At 34.9% G+C, this 17,472-nt stretch overlaps 1 protein-coding gene across 1 annotated transcript; it reads left to right on the top strand.

The window, feature by feature from the left end:
- The first annotated feature begins 10,293 nt into the window (after positions 1 to 10,293).
- On the top strand, positions 10,294 to 14,808 carry LOC107798706 (WAT1-related protein At4g08300). Its single transcript, XM_075233045.1, has 7 exons — positions 10,294 to 10,578; positions 11,052 to 11,114; positions 12,784 to 12,900; positions 13,452 to 13,683; positions 13,792 to 13,971; positions 14,111 to 14,262; positions 14,370 to 14,808. Exons 1-7 carry the CDS (start codon positions 10,367 to 10,369, stop codon positions 14,584 to 14,586), a joined length of 1,173 nt encoding a protein of 390 aa, XP_075089146.1. The 5' UTR covers positions 10,294 to 10,366; the 3' UTR covers positions 14,587 to 14,808.
- Positions 14,809 to 17,472: the final 2,664 nt, after the last annotated feature.

The raw sequence follows: 17,472 nt of genomic DNA, 5'->3' as shown, positions 1-17,472 counted from the left end.
ATCCCACCCCCACCCCACGTGGCAAGAAGCCACGAAATTGGAAGTGACTAAGTAGTCACTTTTACCAAATGGCTAAATATGAAAATGACTAAGATTTGAGTCTTAGCAAATAAGACTTTGTGATCATTATTTTGAAGACTTTATATTTAAAGCCTGAAGAACAAGAACGTTGCTTTTACTTTCTGCATCCCAAAAATCCATTTCATTTCATTTTAAAAGGCTTAGAACATTGCTTTATGACCTTGAAAGCAAAGTCCCATTTTCACTTTCATTGCCAAATACAAACAGTAGCAAGCGTCAATTTTGTTCAAGTTCAAAGAAGCAGAAGCTTCATTTCATGCAAATAATTCAAGGAACAGGTATGTTAATGTCCTCTCTTTTTTCTTTTGGCATGGTCCAAATTATACTGAAGAAACGAGCAAACACATAGTTTCCATAAATTACTCTCATAGAAATAGTAGGGGTGTCTATATTCTTGATTCCCCATGAGAATTATTATTATCTTCTGTTCATGGGTCTCAGAATAATACGCAGTTGGAAAAGTTTATCCAGAAGAAATATTGAGATTATTACGTATTTTTCATGCATTTTACTCATGTACATTGACCCATGACCAGATGGCGTTATATACGTGTATATATGTAAATATATGTCTATGGGATACGGAAAAAGGTTACGGCGTTGTATACGTACCACCACCTGATCAGTTGGTATATGTTGATGATGTTGCCCACAGTGGCCGAGACAATATGATGGGATGCCCTCACTGACTTGATGATATTATGCACACCCATACCTATGCATGGCATGACATTTATACGCACGTGCATGACATTATAAACGTTTCAGAATTTACAAAGTTATTCAGATTTAAAGATGTGTTACTGTATTCTATGTTTCATTTATGTCTTTTACGTACTAATTTTCATGTCTTACATACTCGGTGCATTTTTCGTACTGACGCCCTATTTCACAGGGCCTGCGTTTCATGCCCGTAGTTGCAGGTAGGCAAGCTGACGGTCCCCCTTCTTAGGATCCCTAATTAGCGAGAGTTGGCATGCTCCATTTGATCTGGAGCTGCTTTTGATTTTGGTACGATACGTTTGTATATATATATATATATGTATATGGGTATGACGTGCTCAGTCCCGTCTTTGAACAGTTATGTTTCTGTTAGAGGTCTGTGGACAGTATGTCTAGTTGGGTTATATGTGGCATTGTCGGCTTTCAGTTTTGGATGTATAGTTGTCTATAGCAGTTTTTCCGGCGCGCCCACTGTATTCTGTATGTATACGTACATATGCCTTGGTGACAGGTTTCTTTCACGTATGTTATTTTTGTAATGCAGCAGATGTTATTCAGGTTCATATCTTAGACGCATGCTTAGAAGTATTTGACAGGTATGACTCAGGCACCCGTCGCGGCCCATCGGTTTGGGTCGTGACACTTAGAATGTGGATGATCACCACTCCTTGAACCGGGAAAGCAATACTTGAACCTTATTCAAGTATTGTTGCATGCGCTCCTCGTTGGTGTCAGAAATTCCATATACCTAATTCACTACCTGCTAGGTGTCACACAGTATTTCAATTACCTCGGAGCCTAGTCCTCGAGCTAACTTAAGTCCTGCAAACAAATTCTCGTACTCGGCTTCATTATTAGTTAAAGTTACAGTTCTAATGGCATGTATCATATTTTCTCCCAAAGGAATGATTAATACTATCCCAAGACTGGACTATTTTACGTTGGAAGCTCCATCCGTAAACAAGGTCCAAACACCACAGATAGTTTCCGACACTAGAACTGCTTCTTTAGTAGCTAAAGGCATCATTCTCGGACTAAAGTCAGCCATAAAGTCAGCCAAAACTTGTGACTTGATAGTTGTCCGAGGTTTATATTCTTATATCAAATTCACTACTTTTTACCGCTAATTTAGCCAATCGGCCTAACACTTTAGGTTTATAAAGGATGTTCTTGAAGGGAAAAGTCGTCACAACGGCTATTGGGTAGCACTGAAAATAAGGCCTAAGCTTTCGAGAGGTGACTACGAGAGCTAGAGCTAACTTTTTTAGTTGCGGATATTGTGTCTCCGCTTCTGATAAAATTTTACTAACATAATAAACATGAAATTGCGTACGTTCCTCCTCTTAGATCAAAACAACACTTCTGTAACTTTCGAAACTGCTAAATAAATTAATAATTGCTCACATTACATCGGTCTTGACAATAGCGAAGGACTAGACAGGTACCTTTTTAGGTCTCTCAATGCTTGTTGGCATTCCGAATTCCACGAAAAATCATTCTTCTTTTTCATGAGTGAAAAGAAATGATGGCATTTCTCTGAAGACCTCGAAATGAATCTACTAAGTGCCGCCAACTGGCTAGTCAACCTCTGAATCTCTTTTACACTCGTCAATTGATCAGGGATATCTTCTATGACCTTAATCTTGTCAATATTTACTTCAATTCCTTGTTGTGAAACCAAAAATCCAAGAAACTTCCCGGAACAAACTCCAAAAGCACATTTTTCAGGATTAAGCTTCATGTTATATTTTCTAAGAATGTAAATATCTCTTGAAGATGGCCCAAATGGTCTCATGCATTAAGAGACTTAACCAACATATCATAAATATAAACCTCCATAGTTTTACCAATTTTTTGTTCAAACATTCTATTAATGAGTCTTTGATAAGTGGCGTCGGCATTCTTAAGCTCGAAAGGTATCATATTATAGCAGTATATGCCAAATTTGTGATAAATGAGGTTTTTCCTTGATCTTCTAGGTACATCATAATTTGATTATACTCAGAATACGCATCAAGGAAGCTCATTAACTCATGCCTGGTCATAACATCAATCATTTGGTCAATGTTCGATAATGGGAAAGAGTCCTTAGGGAATGCCCTATTCAAATCTTTATAATCTATATACATTCTAAATTTATTATTCTTTATAGGTACAACCACTACTTTAGCTAATCAATCGGGATAATTTACCTCAAGAATTGAACCTATATTCAGTAATTGGGTTCCCTCTTCTTTGACAAACCTGTTTTTGACCTCGGCTATCGGTTGTTTCTTCTGCCTTACCGGAGGAAAGTTAGGGTCCAAACTTAATTTGTGGACAGCCACTTCCAAAGGAGCACATGTCATATCTGAGTGAGTCCATGCAAAATAATCAATGCTAGGTTTAAGAAAATCAATAATTTGTATGTCTTAGTTCGGGACTCAACCTCGTTCCCAGTGGAACATTATTTTTGAGAATTCCATGAACAAAACAACTTATTCGAGCTCCTCTATGATTGATTTTGTTGCATATGTTTTCTCTAGTACCTGGAAAGACCTCGGTACCTGATAAAAATCTGATGACTCCTTCCCCATTACCTTCAATCTGGATGGAAGAGTGCACTAGTCCCTATAGTTGCTATTTTCTTGTTCCTTATGTCTTGCTACAGGACATGGTAACTCTATTCATTTTCTCATAGCTGGTTGATCTCCTCTAATCTGTTTGATTCCATCTGATGTGGGGAACATCAATAGCTGATGGTAAGTCAATGGCACAGCCTTCATTTCATGAATCCATGGTCTTCCAAGGATCACGTTGTATCCCATATCGCCATCTACCACTTCGAACAAAGTAGTCTTTGTCAGCCTTCGGCATGCAGGGTTAGTAAAATCTCCCTTCGGGTCGTTACAGTTGTTAAGGTTAATTCGGCCAGAAGCTTTGTTGCCAGAACTATGCTTCCAGTTAACTTTACTTATTCCAACACTCTCCATTGAATGATATTAGCTTAACTACCTGGATCAACCAACACATGGTTAATTTTAAAATCTAAAACATTAAGCAATATTACCAAAGCATCATTGTCTGGTAAAAGAAAGCCATCAATATCTTCTTCGGATTGGGCTTTATATTAGATGGGTGTTTGATTTGGATAATTTCGAATTGGGATTTGTATTTGGACTAAAATAATTTAACTAATAGCCACTTTGTAATTAGTTAAGAAATTGAACTCATAGCCTTTTAGTCTTTCTCCTGTTAAAATTAATTTAAATAAACTTAAATATTTCAATAAAATATAGTAAAAATTAAAATTGATAAATACTACTAATTACTGCAATTAATTAATTATTTGTAAGAAAAATTCTTAATTATGACATTAATTTTGAATTATTGAAATAGTAAACTAATTAACTAAAAATTTAAGAAATAATTTGTTGAATTAATTATAAAACCTTCATATAGAAATTATTTTTAATAACCTAAAATAGTAAATATATTTGTGACTACATAATGTCAATATTACGTAATTAACTTTGAAACTAATGCTTGGTTAATTTGAAAAATAGATATTCATTACTGGAAAATACTTTGAAATTATTTATTGCAAATTCTTAAGTATAAATAAATTAATTTCAAAGGGAAGGTCAAAATTGGTCGTCAACAAACCCCCGGTCAAACTTAGGAACTCTCCATAACTTTAAATTGCCAAATTTCGGTAAATAGCGCCAAAACACTCTGGGAACCTCCAAACATATGCCTAAGTCCAAAATCACCATAAAACCTATTGGAACCATCAAACACGAATCCGAGGTCGTTTACACAAAATTCAAACCTTGGTCAACTCTTATAACTTAAGCTTCCAACAAAGGAACTAAGTATTCTAGTTCACTCCAAAATCTTTCTGGAACCAAAACAACCATCCCCGAGTCACAAAACAAAAACTAAGCATACAAGAAGCATCAAATTGGAAAATGGAGCTCAAATACACAAAACAATTATCAGGTCGTTATACTTTCCCTCCTAGTCTTTCGGGAGTTCATCTGGTGTTTTATGTTTTTATACTTTGAAAGTATCATAAAGGAAAGCCACATGTTTTGGACATCATCACAATGCAATTAGATGAGAATCCAGCATATGAAGATAAGCCGGTGGCGATATTAGATAGACATGTTCAGAAACTCAAGTCTAAGGAGATCGTACCGGTAAAGGTGCTCTGGAGAGGCAATCCGAGAGAGGAGGCTACTTGGTAGACCGAGTCAAATATACAGAGTAGATATCCATATCATTTTAGCAGTTTGGGTACATTTCTAAACATGTTCGATGATAAACATATTTAAGAGGTGGAGAGTGTAACGATCCAATCGATCATTTTGTGTATTTGAACCCATCCACCTAATGGATTTTTTTGTACTTGTATTTGATGTTTTGTGACTTGCAGGGATGAGTAGTTTGATTTTCATGGGGTTTGGGGGTGAATTAAGACACGTAGTTTCATTTTGAAAGCCTTTAGTTAAAAGAGTTGACCAAGATTTGAATGTAACCGACCTCGGATTGGTGCTTAGATGGTTTCAATAGGTTTGCATGGTAATTTTGAACTTAGCTGGATATTGGGATTTGATTTTGAATGTTCCTAGAAGATTTTGAGCCTATTTGCTTAAAGTTGACAATTTGAAGAGTTGAGGAGTTATTAAGTTTGATCGATAGATGACTTTGATATCATCGGAATCAAATGTTATTCTTGAACTTGAGACATTTTTATGTTTTTGTATGGATCTTGTGTGCAAAGTTTGATTGCAATCTAGATTAGTTAGGCTTGAATCGGATGCTTGGTTGAAAGTTTAGAAGTTCTTGAATTTAAGAGAAGTGCAACTGTTGTATGATCCTTGATTCATAGATGTGATAATCTGGTATGTGTTTGGAAACTTTGGATAGGTCCAGGTAGTATTTATGGACTTTTTGGTATAATTGGACGGGGTCCCGGGTTGCTCGGGTGAGTTTCAAACCACCCAGAGCATGTTTGGAGTTGGCTAATATGATGTGTTTGGTTTTCATCGTGTTCGCGAGGGCACTCTCACATTCGCAATGAAAGATTTAGGCTGGAGGTCATTTTTTCTTCGCATTCGCGCTTGGTGAGTCACGTTCATAAAGCTTGTTAGCAATGATACTTCGTGTTCGCATTGGGGGGATCACGTTTGCAAAGAGGAAGTTGGGAGCTGGGAGCTTAGCCTTGCGTTTGCGAAGGCATGGTCGAATTCGTGGAGAAGGCTGGAAGCTAAGGCATCGCGTTCGCGGGTGTTATGTCGTGTTCGCGTAGGTTGGTCCGGCAGTGCATCGCGATCGCGAGGGGTCTTCCGCGATCGTGAAGTATGAATTCTGGCAGAAGCATTTTTGTGCTTTACGAACATGAGGCATGGATCGTGTTCACAAAGAGTACCCCTAAGCAGACTATTTTAAGTATTATTTCGGGATTTTAGCCCATTCTCTCTTATTTTGAACTCTAGACTTGGAGAGGGGCGATTTTTCTCGAAAATTTTCATACAAGACCAAGGAATAAGTGATTTTTAATTATTTTTGATATTATTTAAGAATCTACATGGATTATTAACACCTAAAACATAGAATTTTGAGATGAACTTTGAGAATTTGCCTACAAGCTAAGAGAGTAAATATTGAGGTTTTGAGCAATGATTTAGACTTAAATTGGGGAAATAAACATATATTTTGACTCATGGGGTCATGGGTAAACAAGATCTACCCCTAGACTCAGGTTTGACCATATGAACTTGGGGTTGACTTTTTGAGAATTATTTAAAGATTGAAGCTAGACTGTTTGGAATTGATTCCTATGGTATTAAGTGTTATTAGCTAGTTTCGAGCCGGTTGAAGGTAATTTCTTAAGGAAAGACAATTTTGGAAGGTTGAATTGGGCTTGTTAAGGTAAGTATCTTACCTAATCTTGTTGTGAGGGAATAACCCTTAGGATTTGACCTTATATGTCTAATTGGAATGTGTGGAAGCGACATTATATACGCGTATATATATATATATATATATATATATATATATATATATATATATATATATATATGCGTATATTATATATGATTCATGACTGGATTAGACTTTAGGCTTCTATTATGCCTTGTTTGGATTGTGCGCTTTTAATGATTCATGTTTAATCATTTATATGACTACACGAGTTTATCTTTTCATGCTAGTGATCATGTTTAGGATTATTGTCTCTTAATTAGACAAGATGGGCTATTTGTGAAATTGTTGCTATAACTGATATAGTCGTAGTCATGTTTCACATCTTAAGCACAAATCCGCACTTTCTATATTATGTCCTTGTGCAGCTTATTGATTAATTGTGAGCAAATGTCTCTTTCATGATGCAAAAATATTTAGGATTGTTATGATTATAGAACATATGGACATATTGAGCATTGATTTGGAATTGGCACAAGGTCTCTTCCGTGCAGTTTTTGTGGTATTGTGATTGTTGTGGCATAGGGTTTTTGTAGTGTGGTTATAATAATATTGTTACTGTTATTTGCACGAGTATTATACCGTGCAGTGTGTGAATTTGGATTCATCCCTTGTGTCGATCTCTCATATTTCTCTCTTGATGGCGTACACACGGATTCTGATAAATGATAGATTGGTTAATTCTGATATAGAATCCGATGATAGTGCGTTTTGAGCATAAAGGTGGAAGCTTTGACCATGCAAGTGAATCCTCTATGCCTTGTTATGCATTCTGTATGTTTTTGTGTTGAATTCTAACATGTTGCTCGATGTCGTTGTTATATGTTGATGAGTTGTTAGTCAAGATTTAATTATCCATGTTGAGAGTATCTCTTGATATGGAATTTAATGGTATTGCATCTATTGTTATATTCTTGTTGCAAATTATTATAAATTGCACATGTTTGTTTTATTAGTGAGTATCACGTGACTTGAACCCCGTCATTACTTCACCAAAATTCATCTTGATACTTATTGAGTACACGTTATCCCGTACTCCTACTACACTTCTATACATTTTGTGCAAATCCAGTTGTTGGCAATAGCAGACTTCATAAGTGAGGCTCGTAGCTGACAGAGAGGATTCAAGGTAGTGCTGCATGATCGTCGCAGACCCTTGGAGTCCCCCTTCCCCTATCTTTCATACTATTATTTATACATTCAGACAATATTGTACTATTGGGATATTTTCTTGTATTCAGTTTTAGAGGTCCTATCTGGTTTTGGGGGATTTGATGTTAGTTTCTACATATATTATTTGTTGTTGAAGATTTATTCGGCTATTTATACCATTTCAGTCATATTATATCATGTTCCGTTGGATTAGATCTATTTTGCATGTTGACTTACCTAATCTTGGAGATTAGGTGCCATCACGACCTTTCGTGAAATTTTGGATCGTGACACCACGAGAAACTTCCTTTTGATAAAGTGATTATCAAGTTTGGAAAACATATGATTTCCAGATGTAACTGCTGCTCAAGCCCTAAAAATGAAACCATGCAATATGTTTATATGAAAGGTAATGCAGCTGATATATGGAAACTTATCGGTTCCCGTTGGGAATAAAATATCAGCAAAGCCTTGTTAGATACATGGTTAACACTCGGTGGCAAGTGAAGTCTCTTAATACTATTCATAAGCTGGTACAACAAATCACTTCTATAATAATCACCGTCTATTAGCATAAATTAAACGTAGGTTCATTTAAGTTGGGTACAAATGGAAGTTTTACTGAGGTAATGAAAAGACTGGCATAGTGGAATGGGTGAAGTTCTTAGAAATGACAATAAAGATCTCATCATGACCTTTTCCTTTCAAATTCAATATAGCAGTAAGTCAATAACAACTTTGCGAAAAAGGCTCATGCAGCCTGGTTTGGAGGAAACTAATGTATTCAAAATGGACAGAAATTTCACCATTGAACTAGATTCTCTGATTGTTATCAATATGCTAAAGGACAACAAATACAAGATGAATAAGAAAATTGAAAGAAACTTCACATGCCAATGTTAATATAAGCCGAATGCCCTACAACCGAGTTGTATATGCTGTACAGTCTTTATTTACAGTACCATAATCGAGCCTGTACAGTCTTACTGAAAACCTCATTGCATACAAATTGTATGATACAATGTTGAGTAGTTTGATACGATGTACAAGGCGGATCTAATGCATTGGTTACGAGTTAATATGTACCCACTAGTTTTTGTGAAGTTCCTATATATTTTTTAAGAAATTTAGTAATTAATTATGAACTCAATTATCATTATATATTAACTTGAGATTATTGTAGTAATTTATAAACTGCAAATCTTATATCCGCCTCTAACAATTTACAGGCAGTACATAGGCATGTGTCTACGGAATACTGAAAGTATAATTTGAGTTTTAGCTTATTAAGAATAAATTGAGAACATAGAGTCAAATGTTGATTATCTTAATTATTTTTTTCAATATATAAGTTTTTTTTTTTTTGTTCATCTTGTGGTCAGTCATTGTGATGCGTTGACCTTGTCACCAGATAACTGCGATTAAATAAGTTCGATAAGTTGGTCGATGCATTAAATGTATGTTAACAACCCTTTGGGTCTGTGGCATATTAATATCATCATACTTGTTAAACTAACTAGGGTTTAGAGATTTCATATCAAAGGATCACCTAAACAAATCGATCGATGCTTGCTGCTATTGTTTTTAATTTTCATATGTAATATCAATAGGCTCTCAACTTTAAAATTAAAGAAAGGCAATTGGGTTGTCATTTTCTTGTACTTTATGATACAAAGTAATTTGAGTAAGTTATCATAAACCTAAAGCAAAGAAGAACCACTTGTATATCAACATACATGGAATTCAATTATACAAATGTACATGTAATTCATTTAAAAAATATGTCACTTGTACTAATCCTCGGTAATAGCTTGTTTTTGATGATCTCCTCCTTTATGTTAAAGATTGAAGACGGGGGACGGAGGCAATACTAATCAACTGCAACATAATCAATCGAGCCATTTTCAAGAAAAGTGTCCACTCATTACCCACTTTCTCTCAAAGACCACATATCTTTTACACCTACATCATCTCCCACTAAACCTAGCAGCATTTGGTGGTCAATGGTTCAAACTCCACCTCCATAAAATACAAAATGAAAAAAATAAAAAATAAAGAGTTTTTTTCTTTTTCCAAGAAAAGATTTTACGTAGAGAAAAAGAAAACCCTCACTTATTTCTCTCTCTTTAATTATTAAGTTCATGACAGCAAAGATTCTTGTTGCTTGAAGAATAGGTACTACATTGCATATACATAACATAATTTGTTTAAAAGGGAATCTGAGAGAGGAAGTGAGAAACAAGAGTTAGTGCAACCATGAATAAGCTAGACTGTTTTTTGGTTTTCCAGATCTAATTTAATTAAACTCTTATTATTAATATTCTTGGTATAGCTTTTTACCTTTTGTTTTGTGTATAAAAGGGCGCACTTCCTATATTTTGCATACCCCAGCCTAAAACTAACCCCTTCATTCTTTGTGTGTAGAAAGAAGAGAAGGAGAGAAATGGCAGACCAAATGTTTTGTGGGGCATTTGGCCCATTCCTCAACAAGGTGAAGCCTTACTTGGCTATGGTTTCCTTGCAGTTTGGTTACGCAGGGATGTATATTGTTACAATGATGTGCTTCAAAAGGGGAATGAGTCACTGGATTCTTGTTGTCTATCGCCATGCATTTGCCACCCTTGCTGTTGCACCCTTTGCCATTGTTCTTGAAAGGTAAAATCTCTCTCCTATTCTCTTTTCCATGTAGTTCCTTAATTACTTGGTAGAACCCTCTCTTATTCAGTCACCAAGAAATCGGACGATTTTCCCCCCTTCCATTTCCTCTGGAAGTGCATATATGATCACTTCATATGACCTTGTTTGATCCTAGTTCTCATTTATATTCAACCATATTCAGTGTTGAAGTGTGTAACCATCTTTTTTAAAAGTTTAAGTTCTAGGTATGCAGGATTTTTGTCCCTTTTTTGCCATGGTATCATGTTGAAAATTTTGATAATTTAATTTAAAATCTTAAGTTGTTTGAGGGTGGTACACTAATGTTTATCTAATTATATCCTAATTTGAGAACTTATCAAAAAATTTGACGTTTTCCATCTTGCTGAATAATCTGAATCGCACAATAGAATATAAGTTGCCTACAAGTATCTTACAGAATATTTTTCTTTTTGCTTTCTTTTCTTTTGCAGGAAAATAAGGCCAAAGATGACACTCAGGGTCTTTATTAAAATATTGGCTCTTGGTTTTCTAGAGTATGTGATTCTTTTACACACTTTTATATTCTACTCAATTTACATGTGAACAAATTACTATAAATATATACTCCAAACTGTTTGTTCTCTCATAAAATTTAGTTGTCTATTCAGTCATCCAAACGTATGAGATTCTGATGTCTCTTTTTTCTTATTTATCTTTTACTTCATTTAATAGTTTTCTTTTTCTGTTTTAGCCTTCATACATCATGTATCAAAACTGAATACAGAAACATTATAAGTTGCCCGGCGTTTTCCTACAAGGTTACTCTTGCATGAAAGGGATTATATACGACAGTTAAATGTCAGATGTTCACTATTTTTATTTTTGTCAACTATTAGGAGTCGTTTGGTACCAGGGATAACGTGGGATTAAATTTATACCGCGTTTGGCTGGCGGGTATAAATTTACACGATATAAATTTAATCTCAGACTTAATCCAGAATATTTCATCTTATCTCACATTATCCCATCAAATTCGGGATTATTTTATCCCACCTCCCATATGGTATAAATTTCGTAAGCGTACCAAACGACCCCTTAGAGCATTTGGAAGGCGACTAAAAAAAATAATGAAAATCCAACTTTAAAATATAATTTAGCAGCTCTATATTGAGCTCCTACTCAATTATCTATATATATTTTTACCTGAATTCTTTCTAACAAATGCAAGATTTAACAATCTATGACTTTGGGAATTGAGATATTTTCCATGTGCCAAAAGATTCTCAATTTTCCATGTGCCGAAAGATTCTCAAACCCTCCTTTATTTACTTTGAAATACGCTTTAAGAGTAATATTAACGAATGTTTAGTTAAATGATACTACTACATATAGTAGCAAAACTTTTATAGCTTCATATCAACCGAAACCCTAACCTATGTTCCTACCCGACTTAAAAAACTTCTTCTTCTCTATTCCTGCTGGGTTTTCTACTTTATAAACTAATTCTTTTTTATTACCTTCATTCACCCACCTGTATTGGCTAGAGCCCATATTGTCTTACATGCTTTATGCCAAGAGAAAAGATGCATTTAACCAATTAATTAATGATCACATCCAACTGAATAAATTAAATACACACTTGCAAAGTACCTTTCTAAAAATCTGTTGTTTTTATGGTCTTTAGAGAGGTACGTCTTTTATTAAAATTTTAATATGTTTGGATGATAGTGTTTCCACAGTTTTCATTCATCTTCTGAGGTTAGCTTTAATTAGTTGAAGGAAAACAATAAGCAACTTCCTATATTAGAAATATCACTAATCATATTATTCTTTGACGTTAAACCTGACAAATAAATCCAATGAAGAACGTCAAAAAATCCTCATTCCAAATTAGAAAGCAAATTCATTTGTTCTATCTGTTTAATTTATTTGAAAAGTTTAAGCTACTAGATATACAAAAATGTTTTAAAATAAGTGAGTGCAGGGTTATAGATTCTATTTGAGAAATCGACACATTGATCAAGAATAAGGCATCTATATTAGTACTATCAAAGTATCGGAGCATACAATGATTCCAAAGAGATATCATTTCACGGAATAAATTTTAAGAAGTTTAGATTTATTTATTTTACAATTAAATCGAAAGATTTTTAATCCTTATATATGTTTGATGATATATAACTGTTGTTCTAAACGAAAGCTTTTAAATATATGGAATTTCAGGCCAGTTATTGATCAGAACTTGTACTATGTGGGACTGAAGAGCACAACTGCAACCTATGCATCTGCCTTTGTCAATCTTCTCCCTGCCGTCACCTTTATTCTTGCAGTTATTTTCAGGTACTCATTATTTTCCTTTTATCGTAATTTAATTTGTAAAAATAGTACTATTACTCCTTTAAAATCAAGAAAGTACCAAAAAAGAGCAAATAAAATGACATGGTGGATTTTGACACCTTTCTTTATCCCATAAAAGATACACTACTAGTTCATTACACAAGTAATAAATTATAAAAGTATGATCTCACCTAAACAAAGTTGCTGACTTGCTTCCCACTTGGAAAGCAATGATCTCAAAAAAGTTAGTGGTTGCTCCTGTAATATTGACATATAAGTTAAACTCCTAATTATTACTCCGTAGTTGTTATTGTGCTAGCTTTTATTAGTGGCTGAGATATAATTTTCACCAAAAAAATTAAATAAATAAATTTTAAAAAAAAACAGCTAAAAAGTAATTCATCATCTAATAGTCCAATATATATATAGCTACTATAGAACAAAATACTGTCGAAAAAATGAAAAACCATATTATAGAAAAGAAATAGAAACTCATGAACATAATTTCTTCCTCTTTTAATTTAACATAATCTTTTCTGGTTCTTTATGACTAGAATTGAGAAAGTAAACCTGAAGAAGAAATCAAGTATGGCAAAGGTGATAGGAACAGCAATAACAGTGGCGGGAGCAATGGTGATGACACTTTACAAAGGCCCAATGTTCAACCTGGTCCCACACTCTCGCGGCGGCAGCCACACTGCAGCCGCCGCGTCCACCCCCGAGAACTGGGTCGCCGGAACCATTGAGCTCATCTCTTGCATTGTTGGTTGGTCCGGTTTCTTTATTGTTCAAGTAAGTTAGTATTGTCTATTTTCAGAATTAGGAAAAATGAATATTTTACTCATTTAAATATTGATATAAATTATTACTACATTTATTTATATAATAATTGAGCAATTTTGCATATGTATTCAATCGATGACATTGAAGGAATACCCAGCAGAGCTATCTCTGGCAGCATGGGTATGTGTGATGGGCATAGTGGAAGGAGGAATTGTTGCTCTTATAATGGAACGTGATTGGAATGCATGGAAAATTGGCTTCGACGCTAGGCTCCTTGCTGCTGCTTATTCTGTAAGTTTTTCCTTATTTGCTAAATTATTGTGAAACGTACAATTCTCTTATTTACTAAATTCTTACCACCAAGAAGTATCATTATATAATTTTACTACTATTAGCGACTAATTAGAGCAAGCAATTTGTGTTTGGTCAGGGAATCGTTTGCTCGGGAATTGCATATTACGTGCAAAGTATAGTTAATAAAGTTAAAGGCCCAGTGTTCGTGACAGCCTTTAGCCCTTTGAGTATGGTCATCACTTCTGTTCTTGCTGCTATTATCTTGGCTGAGTCAGTCCACCTTGGAAGGTAATTAAAAACTAAGTTTTTAAATTTAAAGGACAAAAAAGAAGTGTTGTTGCTTTGTCAATTTAATTAATCTAATGATTTCCTGATTCATTTGACAAAAATTTCAGCTGCATTGGAGCAGTTATCATAGTCATGGGACTTTACTCTGTGGTGTGGGGAAAGAGTAAGGAGGGTAAAGGAAATGAGACAGGAAAAGACCAAGAATTACCAGTTGTGGACATCAAAGAAAGGTCAACCATAGTTGACGATATTAGTGATGATGTTACGACTGTGAAATCAAAGGTTCCAGCTGAGAAGAAGGCTTCAATCTTGCAAGAGCTGTAGCATCCAAAAATGAAGCTGTCTTTGCAATTTTAATTTTTGACTTGTTGCAATGTTTAAATTTCTAAGTGTTGCTTTGAAACAATGCACTAATGTTGCCGATTGTTCTTGATGAAAAAAATGTGTAACCTACTTTTTGTGTAAAAGTCAAGGAGTGGTCTCTCCATTTGGGAATGAAAAATGAAAATGTTCTAATTTACCCTTAAAATTAAATGGGTAGTAAAAGCTTCGCGTTCAGCTTTTTATTCTTGATTTTCATCACTTGTTTCTCTTTTAATTTTTTCCTTTGACACATTTGCTTTCATCAATATCTTATAATATAAAACTCTAGACATTGAGGCCAGCAGAGATTATAATTCGACTGATAGTGCACGACATCTGCTTTACAGCAAGTTTGTCAACTAAGGTGGGAGCTTACATAAGGAAGTTGAATTACTATCCTATATAGACTGTGTTTACCAGAAATTCAATTGATGTAGGCTGAAGGAATTAGATGAACTTGAGGCAGATAGTTCTGGAGCTTGCATGCTCAGACTACTTCTATTTTCTTATGTAGTTATTTAGAGCTGTAAATATTCACAATTTTGAGATATAAAATCCGATAATTTGATAAAATAAAATAAAAACTCTAGACACATTCTTTCGGGTCAATTTAACCGGAAGAACAGACAAAATCTTTTATGTAGTCTCTCAAATATAAATCTGACAATATACTACATTGCCATAGTTGGAGTATGCATGTGTGTAAAGATCTAACATTCGTATTTGTTTAACCCTAAAAATAATTTTTACGGCCAAAGCAATAAATTTTGTATTTCAGACGTAACGATCCGACCGGTCATTTTGAGTATTTTAGTATCGTTTTCCCTATTTGATGTTTTATATGTGTGTATTTGTAGTTATGTGACTTGCGGGGGGGTGGTTGCCTTTGTTTCGGGAAGTTTTAGATTGACTTGGAACGCTTAGTCTCAAGGTTGGATGCTTAAGTTGTAAGAGTTTATCGGAGTTTGACTTTTGTGTAGACGACCCCGAAATAGTATTTTGGTGGCTCCAATATGTTTGTATGGTGATTTTGGACTTAGGCATATATCTACATTTGGATTTGGAGTTCCGTAGGTTGATTTGGTTATACTTGGCGAAAGTTAGAAAGTTGAAGGTTCGAAAAGTTCACAAGTTTGACCGGGAATCAACTTTAATGATATAGGTTCGTATTGTGGTTATGGGAGTGATAGGTCTGTTGTATCAATTGGGAGTTGTGGAGTTGGTTGAACGCGATTTTTGAAGGGCTTTTCATCATAATTGAAGGGGTACGTGCATTTGACTTGATATTATTGTTACAGATATTGATTACCATTTACCTATAGATTATTACACCTAATTTATGTGAATTAAAGGTAAAGGGGATTTTTTTTCCATGGTTTAGGTGTAAGGCCCCATAAATAAATAAAAAATCCTAATGATTTAAGATTTTAAAGTGCGACTTCGGGGTTAATACGCCGTTTCTTCAAGCATAAGTGGTATCACAGTAGCAAATGAGCTCCAAATTCAGTTTTCATTGAAGCATTATATTCTTATTGAAATTTTGGAGCCATAGCAAAAAGAATCGTCGAATTCGGACATCGTATGAGAAAGTTATGCCAGTTTTCGTGTCTTTCCCATCGCTAGTGTCCGGGGTAACGTGGGGCGCTAGCCATGCCGCTGGAAATTTTTGAAATTCTGGAACCACTGCCACAGGCAGCCCTACGCCACCTGTGGTGCTACAATATTAGGTTATATACGGGGTTCATTTTTTCCCAGTTCATTTGGACGAACCTTGGGATTCTTCTTCACTCTCTCGGGACCTCCAACTCCCTTCATCTTCAAGGTGAGTAATCCCTACTAATTGGTGTTTCAATCCATCAATTCCACCCTAAAACTAACTCAATCCTCCATAAAATCCTTAGATTTTCAAGAAATTTCTTCAAGAACTCAAAAGGAGGGTTTTGCAAGATATCTTCCAAAAGGTAATCCTACACCCTTAGGCTTACATGCATGAATTTATTTTGGGAATATGAGTATAAATTAAGTATTGGGAATCATGGGATGGTGATTGGAAGCCATAGTTTCCCAATTTAAATACCTAACCATTGTAGAGATTGAAAGGCATTATTTGATGAAATTTTGTTGGTTGGGTATGGATGGATGGTCATGCATGTGATGTTGGAAGTTATAAAATATTTAAGAATGATGGGGAGAGGGGATAAATTGTTGGTAAATGATGATAGTTGGATGAACTAATTCTATGGCTATGAGATGTAGAGGTTTATGCCTACTATATATTTGATAAAGTGTCTAAACGGCCTAAACTATGGAATTTGTTACTAATGATGGTTCCATTAGATGTTGATATTATAGATTGAAGTTGCTTAGTGTAGTAGATCGTTGTAGTATTATTAAAGGACGAATTTCAGGTATGTATGGCTAAACCCCCCTCTTCTTAGAATCGAACCCCTGGTATTCGGGTAATTGGTGTAAGTCCCTAAATTGATCAAACAAGAATTGACTGCTATAATGTGTTGTGTTGAAAGATTCATGTTCAATAATTTCTCTAGATTGTTTACCATGGCATCATGCTATTTGAGAATGTGTTTAAAATGTGGAATATGTGTCGAGAAAGGTCAAGAATTGAATAAAGATTGCTATACTATTGTATGAAAAGCCTCCATGTGATTAGGATTTTCCAAGCTTTTCTCTTATGTGTGCAATGCCTTATATGATAGGCTTTATTGATGTTGATGATAATGTTATTTGAATGTATAAAAAGGAAAACTTGGATTGTAAGATACGGCCAAGAGCCAAGAACGACGTAATAAATGAGGGCACTCGTGCCATGTATTGAAAGATGGGAAG

The sequence above is a fragment of the Nicotiana tabacum genome, chromosome 16 (genome assembly GCF_000715075.1).
Source record: "Nicotiana tabacum cultivar K326 chromosome 16, ASM71507v2, whole genome shotgun sequence".
Lineage (NCBI taxonomy): Eukaryota > Viridiplantae > Streptophyta > Magnoliopsida > Solanales > Solanaceae > Nicotiana > Nicotiana tabacum.
The sequence above is the reverse complement of the archived record's forward strand: the minus strand, read 5'-3'. Positions and strand labels throughout refer to the sequence as shown.

What these genes read in the sequence shown, in the direction of transcription:
- LOC107798706 (XM_075233045.1), top strand. Translation starts at nt 10,367, where the DNA reads ATGGCAGACCAAATGTTTTGTGGGGCATTTGGCCCATTCCTCAACAAG. An exon ending in GTTGGTCCGGTTTCTTTATT is followed by an intron (nt 13,684 to 13,791) that starts GTTCAAGTAAGT and finishes ATAATAATTGAG; the next exon opens with CAATTTTGCATATGTATTCA. An exon ending in GAGTCAGTCCACCTTGGAAG is followed by an intron (nt 14,263 to 14,369) that starts GTAATTAAAAAC and finishes CAAAAATTTCAG; the next exon opens with CTGCATTGGAGCAGTTATCA.